This window comes from Varroa destructor, unplaced genomic scaffold (assembly GCF_002443255.2).
Source record: "Varroa destructor unplaced genomic scaffold, Vdes_3.0 BEIS01000007.1, whole genome shotgun sequence".
In the NCBI taxonomy this organism is placed as follows: domain Eukaryota; kingdom Metazoa; phylum Arthropoda; class Arachnida; order Mesostigmata; family Varroidae; genus Varroa; species Varroa destructor.
In genome coordinates this window covers 35811364-35830095 of record NW_019211460.1, presented here as the reverse complement: position 1 = coordinate 35830095, position 18732 = coordinate 35811364, and the positions used below count along the sequence as shown (strand labels likewise).

The 18732-nt window shown below is 44.7% G+C and overlaps 1 protein-coding gene across 4 annotated transcripts in view; it reads right to left on the bottom strand.

Moving 5' to 3' along the window:
- LOC111253697 (cell adhesion molecule Dscam1-like) overlaps positions 1–18732 on the bottom strand; it is an 87221-nt gene that overhangs the window by 29469 nt on the left and 39020 nt on the right. For 3 of the 4 annotated variants that reach the window (XM_022813478.2, XM_022813480.2, XM_086974462.1), the window contains 7 exons: positions 15365–15514; positions 14900–15017; positions 14480–14739; positions 9001–9192; positions 7240–7436; positions 6748–6958; positions 3697–3861 (listed from right to left, as the gene is read on the bottom strand). In XM_022813478.2, the coding sequence (XP_022669213.1) occupies positions 3697–3861; positions 6748–6958; positions 7240–7436; positions 9001–9192; positions 14480–14739; positions 14900–15017; positions 15365–15514 (1293 nt within the window). The remainder of the gene's footprint in view (positions 1–3696; positions 3862–6747; positions 6959–7239; positions 7437–9000; positions 9193–14479; positions 14740–14899; positions 15018–15364; positions 15515–18732) is intronic. The other variant, XM_022813479.2, reaches the window with a different exon arrangement.

Here is an 18732-nt window from a genome sequence, read left to right as displayed (position 1 = left end):
TTCAACTTGCTGATATCACTTAATAATCTATCTATAAACACTAAATGACGAATCATCAGCCAACTATCATATACAACTTGATTATTTAATTTTTCATTGCTTTCGACATCGTGTTCAGAAGGCCCACATATGACAATAGTGACACGTGCCGCGTTAGCTCAAGCATGCCCAGGTACATCAGAAACAACACCAAGTCCGCTGTGCGTGATCGACACGACTAAACATTAGATAATCGTTTTAAGATACATACATAGGTATAACACATGACTAACCTTACAGTAGTCGACATATAGAAAGAGCTATTAGGTACGACGATTCTAGGCATCTTCAGTAGAAATTTACCCATGCGAATACGTGTTTTCCCTCACACGCTTACAAGATCTGGACACAAACATTTCTTGGAAAAACGAAGCCCAGATTTCGTTGTAAATCACAGCAGGGCTCTGCTGCGTTTACTCCTAAAGTTAAATTGGTCCTGGCAAGAATCAATACTTAGAGCAAAGGCGATCTTCTGGGTCGCGTCCTCCTAGTGCTGCCGCGAACAAATTTCTGCAAAACAGTGGAGCAGCAGTAGCAGCAAAGGCACCAGCGAGAAGAGACGGTACCGCTTTCATCGCTTTTCGTTGTGCCTCCATCCTCTTCGACCCCCATACCGTAAGTTTCCTTAATTTGTTGGTCGGTCGGAAAAATAGGCTGAAATTTGTCAGTAGGAAATGCTGCGTGTCCTATGGATACTTTTTTGACGCTGCCTTTACTATTGCTATCAGCAGTCGTGCCGGTGGCCTTGGACCGTTGCTTGTTTGCTTGCTCGACTGAGTGGGAAAAGCCGGAAGGCCGACTGTCCCAAAGGCAGTCAGTCAGCTTATACTGCTGTACTCCGCAACAGCAGTACTCTAATGGTGTCATTTTAACTATTTTTTAAACCGGACAAGCATTACATTTAGGCCATAGTGCGTTTCGCGCATCATGGCCGAGAGTGGAGCGATAAATAGAAGTGAGCGAAGCTAAGGAGCAACGAGAGAACATGAGAACGACAAAGAGCCAGCAAAGTTGCCTCCGGCGATGCAGACGGTGGTTTTCCTTCGTTAGCCCGTTCGTTCGTTTTCACGTCCGCTGTCTGCGTACCGGCGGCAGGCTGGTAACCGACTTACAGCTGAGTTACGCTGCAGTGGTAACGAACGAGGTGAAGACGAAAAAAACGGGAAGAACTTTGGCGAACCGCTGAGAATGAAGCAAACGGAAGCGGTAGCAGCGGAATTTGGAACGAGGGTTAAGCCAAAGACAGACAAGCAGGCGGACATACGCGACGTCGAAGGACAGCGCAAGGTAAACCCCCACCCGGATCGTGTGAGCTAGCTACTGGAGGTGGCTGCCGGTAAAAGCAGCAGTTTTTTTTATTATCGGAGCTTCAGAGACAGATGCAAGTGGAAAATCGGGATATGGAAAAAGGCCAGGAAACAAGCCTGAACATTTTCTATTCAGATTGATGCTCTCCGTCGGCCGATCTTGCTTTGCCCCATGCCACACTATGCGTGCCACTGAGTGGCGCTGTGAAGACGTAGCAATAGCAACTTGAGAGTCGCTGCTGGTGCGTCTTGCCTCTGGCTGAGCGGCCGAGTGCCGGCCAATACGGACTGAGAAACGGAGGGAACATCTAGACTGGTGTTTGGTGTTTTCTGATCTTCAAGATGCAGGCAACACCCAAAGTAGCAGCTCGTTTTTTTCTCGTGCTTGCCTCTTCATCCTGACATTGACCTATATTCTTACTAGTGGCGTATCCACATATCCCATATGTACATACGGCATCATTCTTCACTGCATCATTACTTGACTCAGATGCTGCAGTTCCCCACAGACAGCCGCATTAATGTGGTAACAGAATCAACGAGCGAGAGCTCTACATATAGGTAGGAGACAGTGCCAATAGACCTTTTTTTCATCTTTATTCTCAACGCCCCCGTCGTGCGTCACCCATCAGAATTGATCTGGGTAGTATGCGATGTAAAGCCCACCGCCATCTAAAGCTTTGTGTAACACTATATATCCTCGTAGCCAACCATGAAAGGCAATATCTGGCATACCGAAAAGGAAGACTAAATAACTGTATCAGTAATCGCATCCTACACCAACATAGTTAGGTCGCCGTTAGATAATGGGGGGTTTGTTTTTGATTTGATACGCTGCCACATATATAGAACGAACATAGCACAATGGGTAACGGCAACGGTAGTCGCGTGGCAGCATCAAAGGCCAGGGCGACAACCCGTTCAGAATTTCAAATAGATCTCCATCGAGTTCATTCGTCGGCAGCCTGGCCGAGTCAGTCTCGAATCGGCCTTCGAGAGCATGTAGGACGCGGGTATTGGGAGTTCTGAACAGTAGTAGTGAAAGATGGCCCTATGGGGGATTTTTAGGGTGAACTGGATATGGAGCATGCTGTACAAATGCGGCAAGGGCGGACGACACGTCCAATCGTCCCATAGCAGCAGCCGCCCTCCTACCCCCCGGCAGCGGTAGCTCCTAGCTGTGACGGCTGCGGGTTTTCCGTGTTCATCTTACAATGCCGAAGACTTGAAAAAGCCAACGTACGCCGCCTTCTGCGCGGGCAGACAACACCGCGCTATAGTGCTAGCGTCTTTACAGTCGTATAGCATCAACCATACCCAAGCAACGAATCTAAGGAAAGTGCATCGTCGTCGTCGTCATCATCATCGGAAACAGCAGCAGCAGCAGCAGCAGCAGCAGCAGTAGCAGCAAAACTAAGGACGAAGCCCTTTCAGTAGGTAACTCGCTAGCTGCTGTTGGGGCTATGGCATGTATGGGTGCCATTTGTCCCGTCCGAGGCCCTCTTCTCGACCACTACTACTGCGTTTAGGCGGGGAGGAGAGAGTTGCTGCGCTCTCTTAGTTCAAACGAAGGAAAAGACCAACGAGTTAGAAAAAGAAGGCGAAGGAGCGAACGAAGATATACAAAAAACAGCCAAAAAAGAGAGAAAAAGGGGCCAGAGGCAACGACGAAAAGAAGGGGCAGGAAAGCCAGCTTGGCTCGGTAGGACGAAGCAGCCCGGCTGAAGCCGGGGGACGAGGTGAGAGGGGGAAGAGAGAAAGAAAGAGAAGATCGGCGAGCGAATTTTGTTCTTTTTTGGGCTGGCTTTACAACCGATTGGGTTGCCACTACTAGCGCCGCCGACTCGTGGCTATCGAAGAGGAGACAGGCAGCCCTTTCCCACGTGATGTCTTCTGATATTCTCAATACCGAAAACGGCGTTAGCCCGGTATTCGTTCCTTTGCCCTTTACGGACCCGCCCTGGAGCCTCGATCCGTCGGCTTTCGCGCCCCGCACATTACTTTCCATAAAGCAAGCTCGCTACAGTTATATGTGCTGCGCTATTACTATAGAAAAACAAAGATCTCTACACGCATACAGAGATTTCTGTGGAGCAACTATATTAGGCCAATGCGTCAGCCTTTGAAAATGTTAAGGAACTGATTAACATGCTAGGTTGTTTTTTTTCTAAAGAAAGTAGGCACGAACGACGAAGCACCGGGTGTGTTCGCTACGAATATTTTCTATGAATATTAGGTCTAATTAAAAAATAAACTTAATTAAAATAATACTGTAAACAAACGAAAAAAGTATGACACGGTTGCTTTATGAGAACTAGGCCAGTGAAAAACAATGCCTGAAAATACGCACCAACTACAGAAATGTATGTAGTAGCGGTGGATGAATCTCGATCCCGCCCACCTTGAATTGTGCAAGTGTATTCTCCTTCATCGTTGGGTTTATGAGTTTGGCGAACATGGAGCACGCCTTTGTTGTCGACTGATTGGCGATAGTTGACTGGTAGCACCATGCCACCTGTGAAAGAAACCCATAGTTTTGCTTCATTTCGAAACACAACACGGTTCCGACACTATAACTATCAATACTCTAGCTATAGAACTTATATGCTCAATAGACCCGAAAAGGATTTTCAACTCCATATAAAATAAAGGCAAAGTATTTAAATCGTAATATTTTTCGCTTTCGTTGCTCCTTAAACAAATGGCTCAAGCTAATTACTATCTAGTTGGCAGGGCCGGGTGTCTTCAATCAACGGAAAGCATTCCAGCTTAGAAAGTATAGCTTGTAAATATTCCTGAGGACATAATAGCGTGCCTGCATCTATATATAGACTGATTCTTCAGTAACGTTTCGTCAGTCTAATCTGTCATAATAATCCAATTGGTTGCAGGATAAATTGTGGTAGCTCGTGGCAAAATCTTGCCGGAAGAGCAAAGCTACCGTTCCCGTATTAAGGCGGAACTTTCCGGTTAATATTCTATCGGATTGTTAGGCAGGAGCGAAGCTGCATTTCATGTTATATCTATGCTTTCTTTCTAGTAGGCTTCACTATAAAATGATTTTGATTATTTACATAGATCGGAAAATATCTTCAGTTCATCTGGCAGGGCCTTTTGAGAGCCTTGAGGAGAACTTTTTGAAAGGAAGAAAAAGTTCGACACCGGCTACGAATGTTCTTTGAGCAATGTGTATACAATGTAGGTTTCTTATGCGACATTTAGTCATCTACGAATGAAAAAAGTAGTAGTAAAATCAATATAACATACATATTTTCAAAACGCAATATTGTGAAGGGACAAAAAAAAACGCAATAATTTCACGTAAATTTCTATTTCATGCGCGGGCATTCATACGGTCAGAATAGAGCTGAAAATATTGTATCTGGCCATGATTTGGAGAACTTTTCATACGATACAATCTTAGCTGCTGTCTTTTGTTGGCTAACGTTGGGCGGCGACCTCTCGATAAGCGATGCTTAACTGGTTCACACAACAAAGGGCTAGCATCATTTCCTACGTACGACATCTTAATTACGTTTTTCAGACGAAATACGTATAACAGGCCCAATCGACGAGTGTGACAAAGTTCTAAAAAAGAATGATAATTAAATATTCACATATCACGCTTCGTATATCGTTAGGAGAATACAATTTTAATGTTTTCGCCTGGTTTGGAGTCCGCGAGCCTATCATGTGGCCATTAGGCCCGCAGAGCTTCATTGAAATTAACCGATCACAAGTCACTGAACGTCGTAAACGTCAGAACGACAGACAGGAGTAGCATTTATCATCATGATTCATCGAAACTGCCTCTGGATGTTTGTCAAAGATAAAAATTATAGGAGAAGATCTATTGTAAATACGAAACAACTGTACACATGGAATCATGTGTCAAATCGTCATTTCCGTGCTATTTAGTTGGGTATGAATCTCGAATCTTCAGAGGAATCGAGTTATATTTGTTTGTTGCTAATTCCTTCAAACGCAGAAGGTTAACGATCAACCAACGACATCATGGGAAAGCGGACTTTTATGGTGAAGCGCAGAGGATCGTTAGATACGTATATATTATGCATGGCTTGATCTAATAGGAAGTGTCGAATTTTTTGAGCATTCAATAGGGTGAAGCGTTCCTTGATCCAGGCAAAAATAGAGCGATGAATGTTTTCAAAGATATCGGTAATTCCAGTCGATAATAGCTATCTCAGCAGGAGGGATTCCCATTAATATAAATTCAAAAAAGTCAAAGGGAAATATGTGCATGGGATTCTTCATTTGCCCCTGCAAAAACGCTGAATCTTACTGAGCAGAACGGCCGCGTTGACTATCCGAAGGCCACCCCTGCCTAGGCTTATCAAATTAGCCCCAACACCCATGCTTAAACAGGCACGCACAGCAACATCGAAATGTGCTACATTATATATAGAACCCAATCTGGCTTATTATTCCTGTATTATTCCTAGACATCCTCAAGTACGTGCAGTACATTTTTACGTAGGCGTGAGCCAAATTGTTGTTGTGGGCAACAATTGCCATTACGAGCACGTTTTACTATAAAAATAATTAACCTTTCTAATTTGTCGAATATATAGAAAAAATTTTACATTGGCATCCTCGACAACTGAATTCAGCATTTCGCTAGCTTCATAGACTTGTAGGTGGTATAAAGCGAAGGACTGGTATATACAGCTGCTTTACGACCTCCAACCGTGAAGAAAGAAAAATTTCGAAGTAATTTTGTTCTAAAGACAGCGATGAATTGCTACACCTATTAATGCTAATTCTTTCAATAAATTGACTCTACTACGTGGGCACTCAATAAATCAGTGTACCTGTAACGTGGGACTAACTTATGGCATAGCTCCACATTCTAGCATACAATCTAGCGCCAATGGCAAATGCTATTTTTGAGAATGCCCTGGGTACATGCACTTGTTAGTATTCCTGCACATTGGGGCAGCGTTAATAGACTATTATGCAACGTGCTATTCTATTGCATACATTGCACTGAATGTAGAACGCTTTCTTTTTTGACGGGTAGCTACCGGACAACCGGAGCACCACAAAGAAAGTAGGCCGATGGAACTATCATAGCTATCCGTCGCATTAGTATTTTCTCGAGCAGAGATGGTGTGTATTTAACTCGCGAAAATCGGGTCGTTTCGGTAACTTTCCAAAACAGAAAACACGTTTTCTTTACATGAAGCAACGCACTAAGGTTGGCCCATCGAACTTGATACTAATTTATTAGCGCCGGATAGCCAAGGAACGATTTACCCAGGAGGCTTTAATACCTACAGTCACATCTGGTCTTATTCAGTAGCAATACAGAAAGAACAACTTCTCCAAATAAGCAAGACAGTTCTTTTTAGAAAACATTGAGTAAACAGGGGATACTAGCTTTTTAGCCACGTGATGGGTCCAACTGGATATCCGCCGTAGGGACACTTGATAGCAAGATCGGTGCCTGATACGACAGAAGCATTCCTCATCGGTCGGACAAATGCTTCGCCCTCGATGTTGACGCGAGCTGAATGTTCCACTGCAGTACCAATATCGTTTGAGGCTACACACGTGTATTCGCCGCTGTCCTCAACTCGTGCGTCTGCCACCTATATAAAAAACATTGTATTGTTAGAAACGGTAAAAATATCACAGTCTATATTCTCTTTTGGTTTAGAAACCCTAATTAAAGATCTTTGGATCGTATATTTGAGGCAGTAAGCAGGTGTCCTTTTCCACATTACGACACTAACCACTGCCTTAAAGAGAAACATTGTTCTAACTTAAATCGCTTTAGGTTTAGCTGGTGTATCCTTAGACTGGAGCCTTTTGTTTCTCGAAACTCATACTTCAAGAAGTGAGAACAATTATTTAAGCCTGCAAATAATACCTGCAATACAGCTTCTGTCTCGTGTGCATTTTGCCTCGAGGATATTTTATGCCGCTCACTCTTGTATAGGTGATCACCATCTATTCTCCACGAAACCTCGGGAAGAGGGCTTCCTTTTGCTTTGCATCGGAGCTCAAACGTATCTCCTGGCATCACAAACTTTTCCTCGAAGCCTTCGACCATTGTTGGGCTCATATCTGCAGCACATTTAAAAAATTAGATAAATGCATGGAAACTTCAAAAGAAACTCGTAATTACCCTTAGACATCTTTTGCGGCGCCATTGACACCCAAAATGTTTACCATTGTCAATCTAAACGACGAAAACTACCCACAGAATTACTATTGTCAGTTGACGACGTAATTCTAATATGCTTGCTAGCTTGCATCTATAGTGAGCACAACAAGCTAATTCGCACCGCACTGTTTATATATATTATTGTGGAACATTATTCAAATGAGCTAAGAAGAACGCCCATCACCCGTATCTTTACAGATCACGACGAAGAGCTGAGCTGCTGGAAGGCTTGCCTCTATTCTTCTTATTCCTTTCTACCACGCGCCTTGATACCATCAAAGCGGCATGCGACCGGTAAAAAGAAGCCGCAGCACATGTCCAAGGTCCTTTCTACCGGAGAGGAGAAGAAGCAGGGCAATGGTTAAGGGCATGAGTTCCTTGCCTGCAAGTCGTTCGAACGGCTAGGGTCAAATAATGACTACTGCTAGCGTCAATGATCGTACCGGTTGTCTCCACTGCTTTGAGGATTCACCCGAAGACGATGGTGCTGATTTCCTGTGTACCCATATACCGTTCTGACTTTTAAGGCTATTTGCCTCAATTGGTAAGAGAAGCCGGTTAGGACCATGCGCTGTTGTTCCTATATTTCCTTCTCGTTGACAATGTTCGGTACAGTGGCGACCGAGGCGCTATTGAAATAGGCGCGTCCAATATAACCATTTCTCGCGGTTCGGTCGACAGTTGCAAGCCAACGATTGGACAGACGCAAGCTGCACATCACAATGCTAGCGTCAACCAAGCCACTGCTGATTTTGCTGCCGCAGACGACCTTTCTTTCATCGACATCTGGCAGCTCGCCAAAGGCATTTACCAGGCCATGCGGTGACGACGACAACAATAACGCACGGCGGTTGGGAAGGATAGTTTACACGGCAAAAGCGGGAAAATCGGACAACACAACAACAATGAGAACTCCAAGTGGCTGCCACAGCAAAGCAGTTAACAATTGCCGGCGACGTCCTTAGTGGCATTAAGGATGGGGCTACATACGCATGTCCAGTACTATCGATGAATGTGCTGAACGCTTAAGACCCTGAGTGTTTTACTGTCTATCGTTTAGTACGAAGCACACTTACTACGATATCAAATTTTATCATAGACTATGTACTTGCTTTTGTTCCTACATCGGTAGACACATAATTGCCATTTACCGTTAGCAATAGGCCGCAATGTTCTTTGTCGTAGTATCGTGTATGCTGGACAGCCAGTGTCTATATTATCAGCGTTGGATACGGTTCGTATGTGGAATATGCAAGTTCTAAGTGCCATTGCCAACAGAAAATATTAGACAAACGCAACTCTTTGTCACTGAGTGACAAAGAGTTGCGTTCTCCTATTTACAAGCCTCATCGTTAACCCACGTGGATAATGAATAGACCTGCAGTAATCACTTTCTCTAGCTTCTTATACTTCAAAATATCGAACGTAATTTAGTCATAATGAATAGTTTGGCCGTTTACTAACCATCAAGGCGAAGCAATGCTACTGCTTGGGCCGCGTCTCGATCGTTTTCAGCGAAGCATTGATAAATACCCGCGTCTTCACGCCTTATCGACTGTATCCGTAAGACTCGATCTGAATCCAGCAGTTGGATACGGCCATCGGCTAGCAGTTGTTGCGAGTCCTTGCGCCACGTAACCAACGATACCGGTTGTCCTGCTCGCGAAAAATGCAAAAGCGTATTGTTACCTGAATACTTTATGACTCCTTTTTTAATTGAATTAAATTTTCAACTAGGTAAATATGTAACGATATATTTACCCTAACGACAATTCGTAAGCCACACTAAAATGATGAAAGTAATTCTTCAAGCAGGCGGTACCAATGAGGCCCATCGAACGTCAGCTTCCTATTCCTAAATGTCTATTGACTGTTTGTTGAATCGATTTCAAGCTCCACCACAATATCATACCACTAATTGCCATATGAGCCCATACAACGATAAAACGTTACATTATTATCATAGAAGCGCAAGATCTGCTGCATTAATTTGAATATGTGTCCAATTAAGATCGTGTACTCTACGAAAAACTACAACAGTACATTACCCGATGGGGTACGTTCGGATCATCCTGTATTGCTATAGTCTATTTTGGCTAATGAATGGTAAGAGGATTGATCTCCCCATTGATGTACCCAATCTACTTGAATCGAACTCATGCAGTACCACGTAAGTTATAACTGACAAAAGCATCAAATAATTTTATCTGAGGGGACCACATTCGTTTGTATTCGAAAATCATCAGCTATATTTACTTTAAACTGGGTCTGTTTAATGAAACAGTAACGAAATAGGCTGACCTTCGTCGAGTCCTACCGTATATTTGGTTTTGTGTGTGTCATTAACTTTAGTACTGGTCAGCACCTTGGAGCAAATTGAAACTCATATACTCGGCACGAACTGGTAAAACTGCAAAAAGGCATTTTAGGCCTATCGCATTTCATTCGACTTTTAAAACACAAGTATAACCGGCCAGCTTTCTCGTTATAATGATAAATGGCCTTGACTGGCGTCGCTTCTACTAAAAACTGAGAGCTGCCGGAAGCGATTTGTTTTGTGTTCCACTGCAGAAGCACGCGTACCAACAGTTGCAAAGAATGGTATTATAAATATTATACCATAATATGCCAGTAAATGTTTCATAGTTTAGCCGTACAAGGTACAACCGGAGCCAAGTACATTGTCGTGGGACAGTTCAACGCCAAAAGAACTTAACAAACCTTTTTCCTTGAGGTGTCAAATTGTCAAGATGATCTTCATTCAAACCTATCTGGCAGTGGAACATTTGTGTAAATTATGCAAACGTAATTATATGCAATTTACAGCTTTAATTACAGTCACCAAACAGGTGATTCAATAAGGGTCTGTTGATGTGTATTTCCGGAAGACGTAATAAATGAAGGATGACGTAGTGCTTCCGCCCTTCGGAAGCATTACGTCGTACTTTTATTTCGACAGTACGACTGGCGTAGCTAGTCTTGTCAGATCATAACATAATATTTGCAAAAAGAGCTTATATATGGAATCCGCATTGGCTGCTGACCTATCTTAACCAAAAATATGGTTTCTTAAACGTTCAATGGGCAGTTGCGAACATTACCCTATATATAAGCCAGAAATTAACCTCATCTTCACCGTATATTTTTAACATTGAACACAAGAAGTCTTATGAATCTTTCAGTACCGTTTTAAGTTTGTTCCCGCTAAAAATTCATTTGCCTTAAGAAACAATTCTCTTAGCCCAGTGGACCACTACAACTCTGTCGGTCTGCGTCACTCCCTACAATGAGGTCAAGAGAAAGATTTTCTATAGCGACTGACGTGGACAGCGACGCCTTCAAGAAAATAGAGCAGATCAATAAGCCGTCTTAGTTCTGCGTAGTAACAACGAACAACGCAGTAATATCCTTTGGCGTAATGGTGTTATACGTGTCTAAATTTGAGACCCTTTTATCGAAATGAAAACGTAAAGTTCTACAGCTCTGAAGTGATCGGCTAACTGCTGTGGACTGGAATAACAGAATCGTTATTATGTATGATATGCCTTTTTGTCTGCGATAAGGTTGACAGAGAAAATTCCGACCTCGAGTATTTACTTTTGTTGGAGGTATTTTGTCCTGATAAGTGGCAAACTTACAATGAAACTGGCAGTATTCAGAATACTATTTAAAAAAGTCGTGCACACGTTTGCTTATTGGTAATGGGGCAAATATATATTTTGCGGGCAAATTTTTCGCAATATTTTTGGAAGGTCCTCATGAAATAGTAGAGGCGGGATAGTTATTAACAACATACGATTCAGTTTCTATTTAGTTTGATACTAAAGCTGTAATAAACACCGCTATTCCGATCGGAACCCAAGAAGATCTCGTCTTAGCTAATTTGGCTTAACATCGTCGATGTTGATCCTTATGTGCACACGTTTTACGTTTCTCATATAAATGTTTTTTACGAAGTTTATGAGTGCACCCAATCACTGATATCTTTCACATCCGGTTCAGCCGCAGAGATGCAGGTTTAATGCATGTCTCATTTTACTAGGTGCCTATAGGGCACAGATGAAGCCATCTGACAATGGCTTTTCAACGTTACAAATAGTAGTCCGATTGATATGTGATCACTATGAATACAAAGACACATATTTAGCATGTTCATTGTTTAGAATACTTGCTACAAAAGAGCCAGCTGGAACCATTCATATCTCATCGAAACTCGCAAAAGACACAGAAAGCATCACGATAGCTGCCGGTTCCTGCACTACGTTATTGATAGATATAATGTCCTGCACGGAGAGTACATTTTCGTGACACGATTTCGTTCAAGCGTCTAACAGCCAGTCGCTATTTTGTTCACTTTTTTTCTGCGTATATATACGCACCTACGCCTTCCGATGGGGTTGAGACGAAAGGAGCGCCCCTTTACGCGCCTTAACGCCCGCGGATTTTCAGTGACGCATACCCCTTGCCAATGGTTACCCATTATAGGTTCGGGAACGTACATCCTATAGAGCGTTGGTCACAATTTGTTCAATCAAGAAAATCACATACGATATAGACTTCCTATCGCTGGCCCGAGTAGGCAAAATCAAAAGCCAGTTACAAACAGGAGCGCAGCAAACCTTCAGGATGATCCGCTTCATAGGGCGGATTTTAAGAAGACACCGTCGTCTGAGTCGCTATCACAACTATGAGACTGTAGCCTTTTGCCGCAGTCCGGATGTATCTCAATCTTTCTGTACAAGAAAAACATACGGGAGATTCAGCCGTCTTAGTAATGGTCTTTATTTGGAGCGTCGAAAAGATGGTTCGGGTTGATACTATTGTCTATAGTAGCGCCCCAGAATTAGGGAAACTAATGGCGAAGCCCCTAAAAGTACTAAGAGGGCCGTCCTGCTCGTTTTGATTGAAAAATGTAAAGACGAAGATGATTGCCACGATGGTGAGCTCTTTTATGGGGTGAACCAGCAAGCGAACAAAGCGCAAAAGCCAGCAGCACTTCGTGCGTACGTATCACACTGCTATATATATAATATGAACATGAATACTGCGAAATGCACTGAGGCCGCCAATCCCGGCATAGAGAGGCCGGTTTTTAGAAGGCATGGCAGCGCTTGTCTTCATCGAAGGCATATTAACGTAGTAAAAGGAAACATAACCATCCCCGACACCTCACGTAAATCGGTCTTTCTAAGCTGTTCGCATTCTCTTGAATAGAGATAACGCCGCGGCGACGACTTTCGAACATTAAGCGAGCAAACCCGCAACGATCGGCCACTATCAGCGCTGCCTCACTCTTTACAAACCGTTTTCTCTCGTTGCAGTTGCTGCTCCGCTTTTATGAGGGAGAGCAGCACAAGCAGCGGCAGTCCCTCCTCGTTTAGCCATCGTTTGCAATCTTCCAAACGTTTTCGCTATCATTGCTCCCATGCTGAACCCCAGCGTGAACGCCGCCCCCAGCGTGAACGCTTTCGATCCAATCTAACACTTCGACCGCCCCCATGGGAGTCAAGCGGACTACTGTCGGTCTTCTGTTAAAGTGGCCTCATGGTTGAATGCGATTTTGATGACCGGCTGGTACCCGCGAACATGGAACGAAGAAAAAGGCGCTGGATAAAGAAAAAGAAAGGAGAGACGGGAGGAAGGCAGCCAGGCCTGAACAGAGAGAGAATCTACAGTACACGCACCAGTGTCAGGGAGAAGCGAAGCCGTCCAAAGAAGCGTTGTCCAGAGAATGCTGCGGTGAGATCGATGTGGCAAGAAGGGCCTCGATGGAGGCTAGCACCGCACCTACCCATAGAGACAGGCAGGCAGGCACAAACATGAACGAAAGAGCACACACTGGCCTCTGTCAGACTGATTTTCAGTATGACAACTGAGCAGCCGGCGACGTGTCCAGGACGTGGCGGTCGCGCAGCTACCTTAATGTCGCAGGTCACAGACGCAATAACAGCAGCAGCAATAGCAGAGTCGAGCCAATCGAAGACGGCTATGGCTATAGTAGGATAAGGGCAAAGCAGCTGCTGCTGTTTGGTTCGATCGAACTGAAGGGAGAGCCAGTGTGAGGTGAGAAGGGAAGCAGGCCAAATTTAGCTTTGGTTGGGAGGACGAAAGGCTGGAGTCGGTTTTCGGACCGGAACGCCACATGAGAAGTAAGCGGGAGGCTGTGGATGAACAAGTCTCAAAAAGGGAAGAAGGGAAACGGCACTTGCCGTTATCCGCGCCTCTGTCACGTAGCAGCTAAATCGAATTCTTATATCAGCAGTAACCGTTACCGGTGGATGGACAAAAAAGATTATCATATTGAGACTTGCCACGCCATAATGAGAAATTTTCAAAAGCAACTTGTGTCTGACTGTTTCTATGCTGAACAAACAGCTTTCAGTAGTGGTACCTCTTATGGCATTCAAGTCAGCTCATCTTGGTTTTTACACCGAAGAGAGTTTATTATGGATAAATGAACACCTAATGTTAATGACGGCAAAAAAAATTTACTTTAAAAGCGTTTTGTGCTTAACGCCTGAAATCCAGTCGCTTTTTTTAAAACAAAGACACCAGATGGTGCCTTTACACTGCACACGTTGAGTTATTGTGTATCTATCTCAAAGGGCATTTTTGTAGTCACGATAACAGCAACACAACAAGGTGAATGTATTTTCTTCGATATATTATGTACATGTTACTGTATGATAGTGACGCGTTTTATGAACACCATATTCTTTAGGTCTCTAGGTTTCATGTGTCCTAATCTCGAGGCTTTTCATGTTTACAGCATTGTATTATATGGAAAATAGAAGGATGCATACTTATATATGTACCTAACAGAAGCAGGAGCAAGAGTAAATTCAGCATTCGTTTAAACGACTATATGATAGAATGCATTGAAGTTATGGTGCAAGCTGGCCGCGTGTGCGCCAGATAATAATACAAATTCGCTAGCGCCCACCTTGTATGCTGCAGTTAAAGACGGCTTCGTGGCCAATTTCGACGCGCTGTTCCTGTGGGATAAGACGGGCCTGAAGAGGTACAATAACCGTGAGAACCGACTCAGTACGCTCCTCTCCGGCGCTGTTACGGGCAATACAAACATAACGTCCTTCGTCTGTCGTTCGGAGAGCTCGGATAGTAACGACTCCGTTAGACGTCTGAAGCCGATCGCTGTCTGTCAACTTGCGACGATTTCCATCTTCATCTTCCAGATACCAACTGTAACAGGTCAAAACAAGCGAACCAGTAACGAGTATGACGAATTAAAATATTTTTGCTTATTTCATTGCATATATAGTATGATATAGTAACATGAATAAGGATGGTTTATTATTATATAATTTACTCTATTTTATTTATTGAGCAACATCTTGCTTGCCTGTATTTCGGCGGGGGATGGCCCTGCGCTACACAAGGTAGGTCAACGTGAGCCCCCAACTTTGCCTTTACTTCGGGGAAGAACAGCGTCGCTTTGGGAGCAGAACTCACATGCGATTCTGTAAAGCAAATGGTGCTTGTATGGGCATGTTCCAACCGAATCATGTAAGCGGAATAGAATGAAAAGACCTAGAAGAAAAAGCGGCACTCTGGAGCTGTGAGCCTGAAGAGACTACTGCTCTTCGGTTTTGTGTAAGAGATACGAGAATAAGACATGGGGTCAGGAAAAATACTATCAAGGTCCTATAGAAATCTGAAATCACTTTCAGAATTCTGATACACTTATTCAGGGGCAGTAATTATTGTGTGCAAATTCTATCTAATAAAAAAGTAAACCAGGAGACATTCGTTGAGATTTCTGCTGGGCAAGCATACGCTGCACGAAGCTTGTAATTAACGCACTTACCAGTAACTGTCACTTTCCCATGTGAACTGCTTACGGCAATCTTGCCAGTTAGTAAGTGGCGTGTTCGGCATCTATATGAGCGTTTCTCGTCGTCTTTCGATGTCTTATACACGAGAAGTTCACCACTCTGTAGTACTGTGTAACGATCCTCTAGAATGGGAAATTTGTCAACATGGACAGTACCTGTTAGGAAGTTAAAATTGTATTGTGTGTAGGCAATTACCTGTGCAAAAATTCTACGTGACAGAAATCGATAGAAAACAAGCAACAGAGATGGTCCTTTCACCACCGTTTCAATTGCCGAATCTTTACATTTGGCTCTAAGCAAAGTATGTTGATGACCTTGCCTATGTGCAAGTGCGTATGCCTATAGGTTATGCAGATCAGCAGCCTTGAGTTGTCGCTGCTGGTTTCAACTTCTCGCGGTGCCTCGTGTTCAGTTTGTGGGTATCAGTAGTAAAGGTAGTGGTAGTAGTAGCAGCTAGCTTAGAGCTTCCATGACATCGTCTATGTTGATTGGCTTCTTGCTCTCTTCTTTTACATTCTGCCTTTAGCTTATCTGGTGTCCATTTTACTCTTGGGGGCTAGCTTGTTCACTGAAGCATCAGTACAGCGCAGATCCGTAGAGCACGTCGCCTTAGGTCGGCGAGAAGGAGGATGACGTGCCTGATGACAGACTCCGGATCCATTCTCTTATTGCGCCCAGGGGAGCTCTGTGTCAAGGGCACCGAGGGTCATTCTACTGCCAGCAATAGGCAGGCTAGCAGCTTCTGTCATGACAACCAGTGCTAGTCTACAAGAATCCGTTTGATTAAGTCGTATATGGTATACATATAACGCGTAAGCTCATCTTCTCCTTCCTATCGCATATTGTCGCATTCGCATGAGCAAAAGGGCCCTGTCGCGACTTAACATTACGACTGAACGTAGACGATGTCAAGTTAGTGATCTCGATTCTACGAATGCTCTACGATCTGATCATAAGAAAGAAAAGAATAAGAACGGGTGATTTTCTGCCTCGTTCTCCTTCTTTTTCCTTCGTTTCATCCGACTTTTCTGTCTTGGCTCCAGAGAGATCTGTGATTAGATCTGATCGGCACTTGATCGAGTTCGAACAAAACGAGATAGGTCTTTAGCAGAGAGAGAGCAACTCGCTCGCTCACTGGCTCGTGAAGAATACTTGAGTTGATTGAGAATCGGTCGGATTCAGAAAAAAAGGGTCGTCATACGAATGGGCTAACCTATCCCCCATTATCAAAGGTTTAGCTTCTGTGTCAGTGTCGTATACATACGGTAGCCTATTTGGCGGGGTGCGGCCTGTTTCGATTACCTCAGGCAGGCTGGTTGACCGAGAAGCTTGTACGTACGCTCACAGACCAACACCCCAGTTGAAGAAATTGAATTTTCTTTGAGGAAATCCTCAAAGCTGTGTCTCTTAAATGAAATAGCTACTATTTGGTATGAACGTCTGTAAGTAAGTTCAGCGGTAAGCGAGAGAGCGGAGGCCCAGATGAACTTTAAGGTGTTCCACTCTAACTAGCATTATAGTTCAGGAATCAAGATCGTAGAACTCGAAACGAAGCAGCAGCTGCATCTGTCCGTCTCAGTAAACGATAATGCAACTAACATATATTAGTGATTATCTCTCAGTAGGTTTGGTGCGTTCATGCAAATCAGCGTGTATTGCTATAAGCGATGAGCGACATTATGAGGCCCATATTGACAGCAAAGCAGTGTCACTTGATAAAACTACCGTACGAATGCCATCTACTTAGGTATATAGAAAAGGTTCATACAAAAATATTTACATTTAATATGCCTATCAACAGGCGCATGTGACACAATACTTCAATAATCGCGAAAGGTTTGATCCTCTATTGCGCAGTGTTTAAGCAGAGCTCTTTAATTGAATCTCCCAGTAGTCATGTTCATTCTGAGTTGGCAGTACCCCAACGAATGGTCCTCGGCCGTCGGTATTCAGAAAGCGAATCTGTGACAGCAGCAGCGGATCTTGTAGAAAGATGGCACCTCGTCTAGTCGGTTCGTAACAAGCGGGTGCTCATTTGCGCCAGCCATTGCTAGAGCCAGTGCCGTCACCATTTCCTTCCCATCGCTCCTGCTGTGTCTGCTCCCTGTTGCCGTCTTCCTTTCTCGCCCCGGTTATCAGCTCACCGAAGGACAACGACGTTTTCGGGCCGACGTCTGTCTTTTCGTCGCCTGCTTTTCCACACACCGACCGTCTGCGCCCTGTTCTCTTTCTGCACTCCGGCATTACAGCGGCGATAGCAGCAGTCCATCCCTGCATTGCCGTACAGGGCTGTCGCCGAACGTGGATCCCTTTGGGAAGTCGCTTGGGGCCACGCGTAGTGGGGAGGTGCAAGAGCGTTTCTAGTGCTACTGCAGCTTGGCCGATTCAACCAATGTATTGCTCTCCTTGTCTGTTGTTCCTCCCTGCACCTCCTCAGCCCATATCCCCTTCCTTTTTCCTATTTCGCTCCCCAAGCGATGTGTAATGCCCTCAGCGAACATAGTGCGACAGAAGACTGTACAAATAGTCTCCCAATGCCCGCCCACAGCTGCCAGCCCGTGGAACTCCGGCAGCTCCAGCCGCTCGTGGTGACAGATTTGTCGCATCACCCCTCCTCGTGCTACGCGCCCCCACCGCCATTGTGCACCGGCGTGGGCCAGCCAAGAGTGCGGCAGGCTGCTATTGCCCACTGCTGCTGCCGCATCGGCCGTCGTTGGTGCACGCGAAAGCCACTTCGCCACTCTGCCGCCCGTCCGCCCGCCCGAGTGAGCGACAAAGGGAACGAAGCCGACCGGCCGGCCGGCCGATTGCCTGCCTAGCCTTCCCTGCGGGCCAATTAGATGTAACAGCGCCAGCAGCAACAGCAGCAGCGACAACATTTTCGAATTCGGGGAGCGCAGTACACAGGGGAGAGGGACGATAGCTGGCGCAAAACAGGGGATAGCTCGGCATGCATTCGTCAGCAGCCTGGTTCGAGGGTAGCGGCAGAAACGGAAGGGGACGAGGGTTAAGGTTCTCGGTAAAAAAAGAAACAGAAGCCAAAGGGAAGCGGACGGGCCGGCGAGAATAAACGCAGACAGCGAACGACGAGAGCATGTACCAGACTAAGGCTTTGTCGAAAAACAGAAAGTGTCGAACAGATAATGGGGACCTGCTGGTGGGCAGCTGCGGCCAGAGGAAGAAATTGCACAGTCGCAGGGGCCAACACTAACAGCACTTGGAAAGACGGAACAGCTGAGGAAATGCAGAGCTTTGCTAAAAGAATGAATCGGGTCAGCGGCAAACGCTTGTCGTAAAAAGATGAGAAAAAAAAGCGATTTAGTTCTGAAGTTGTATCTCT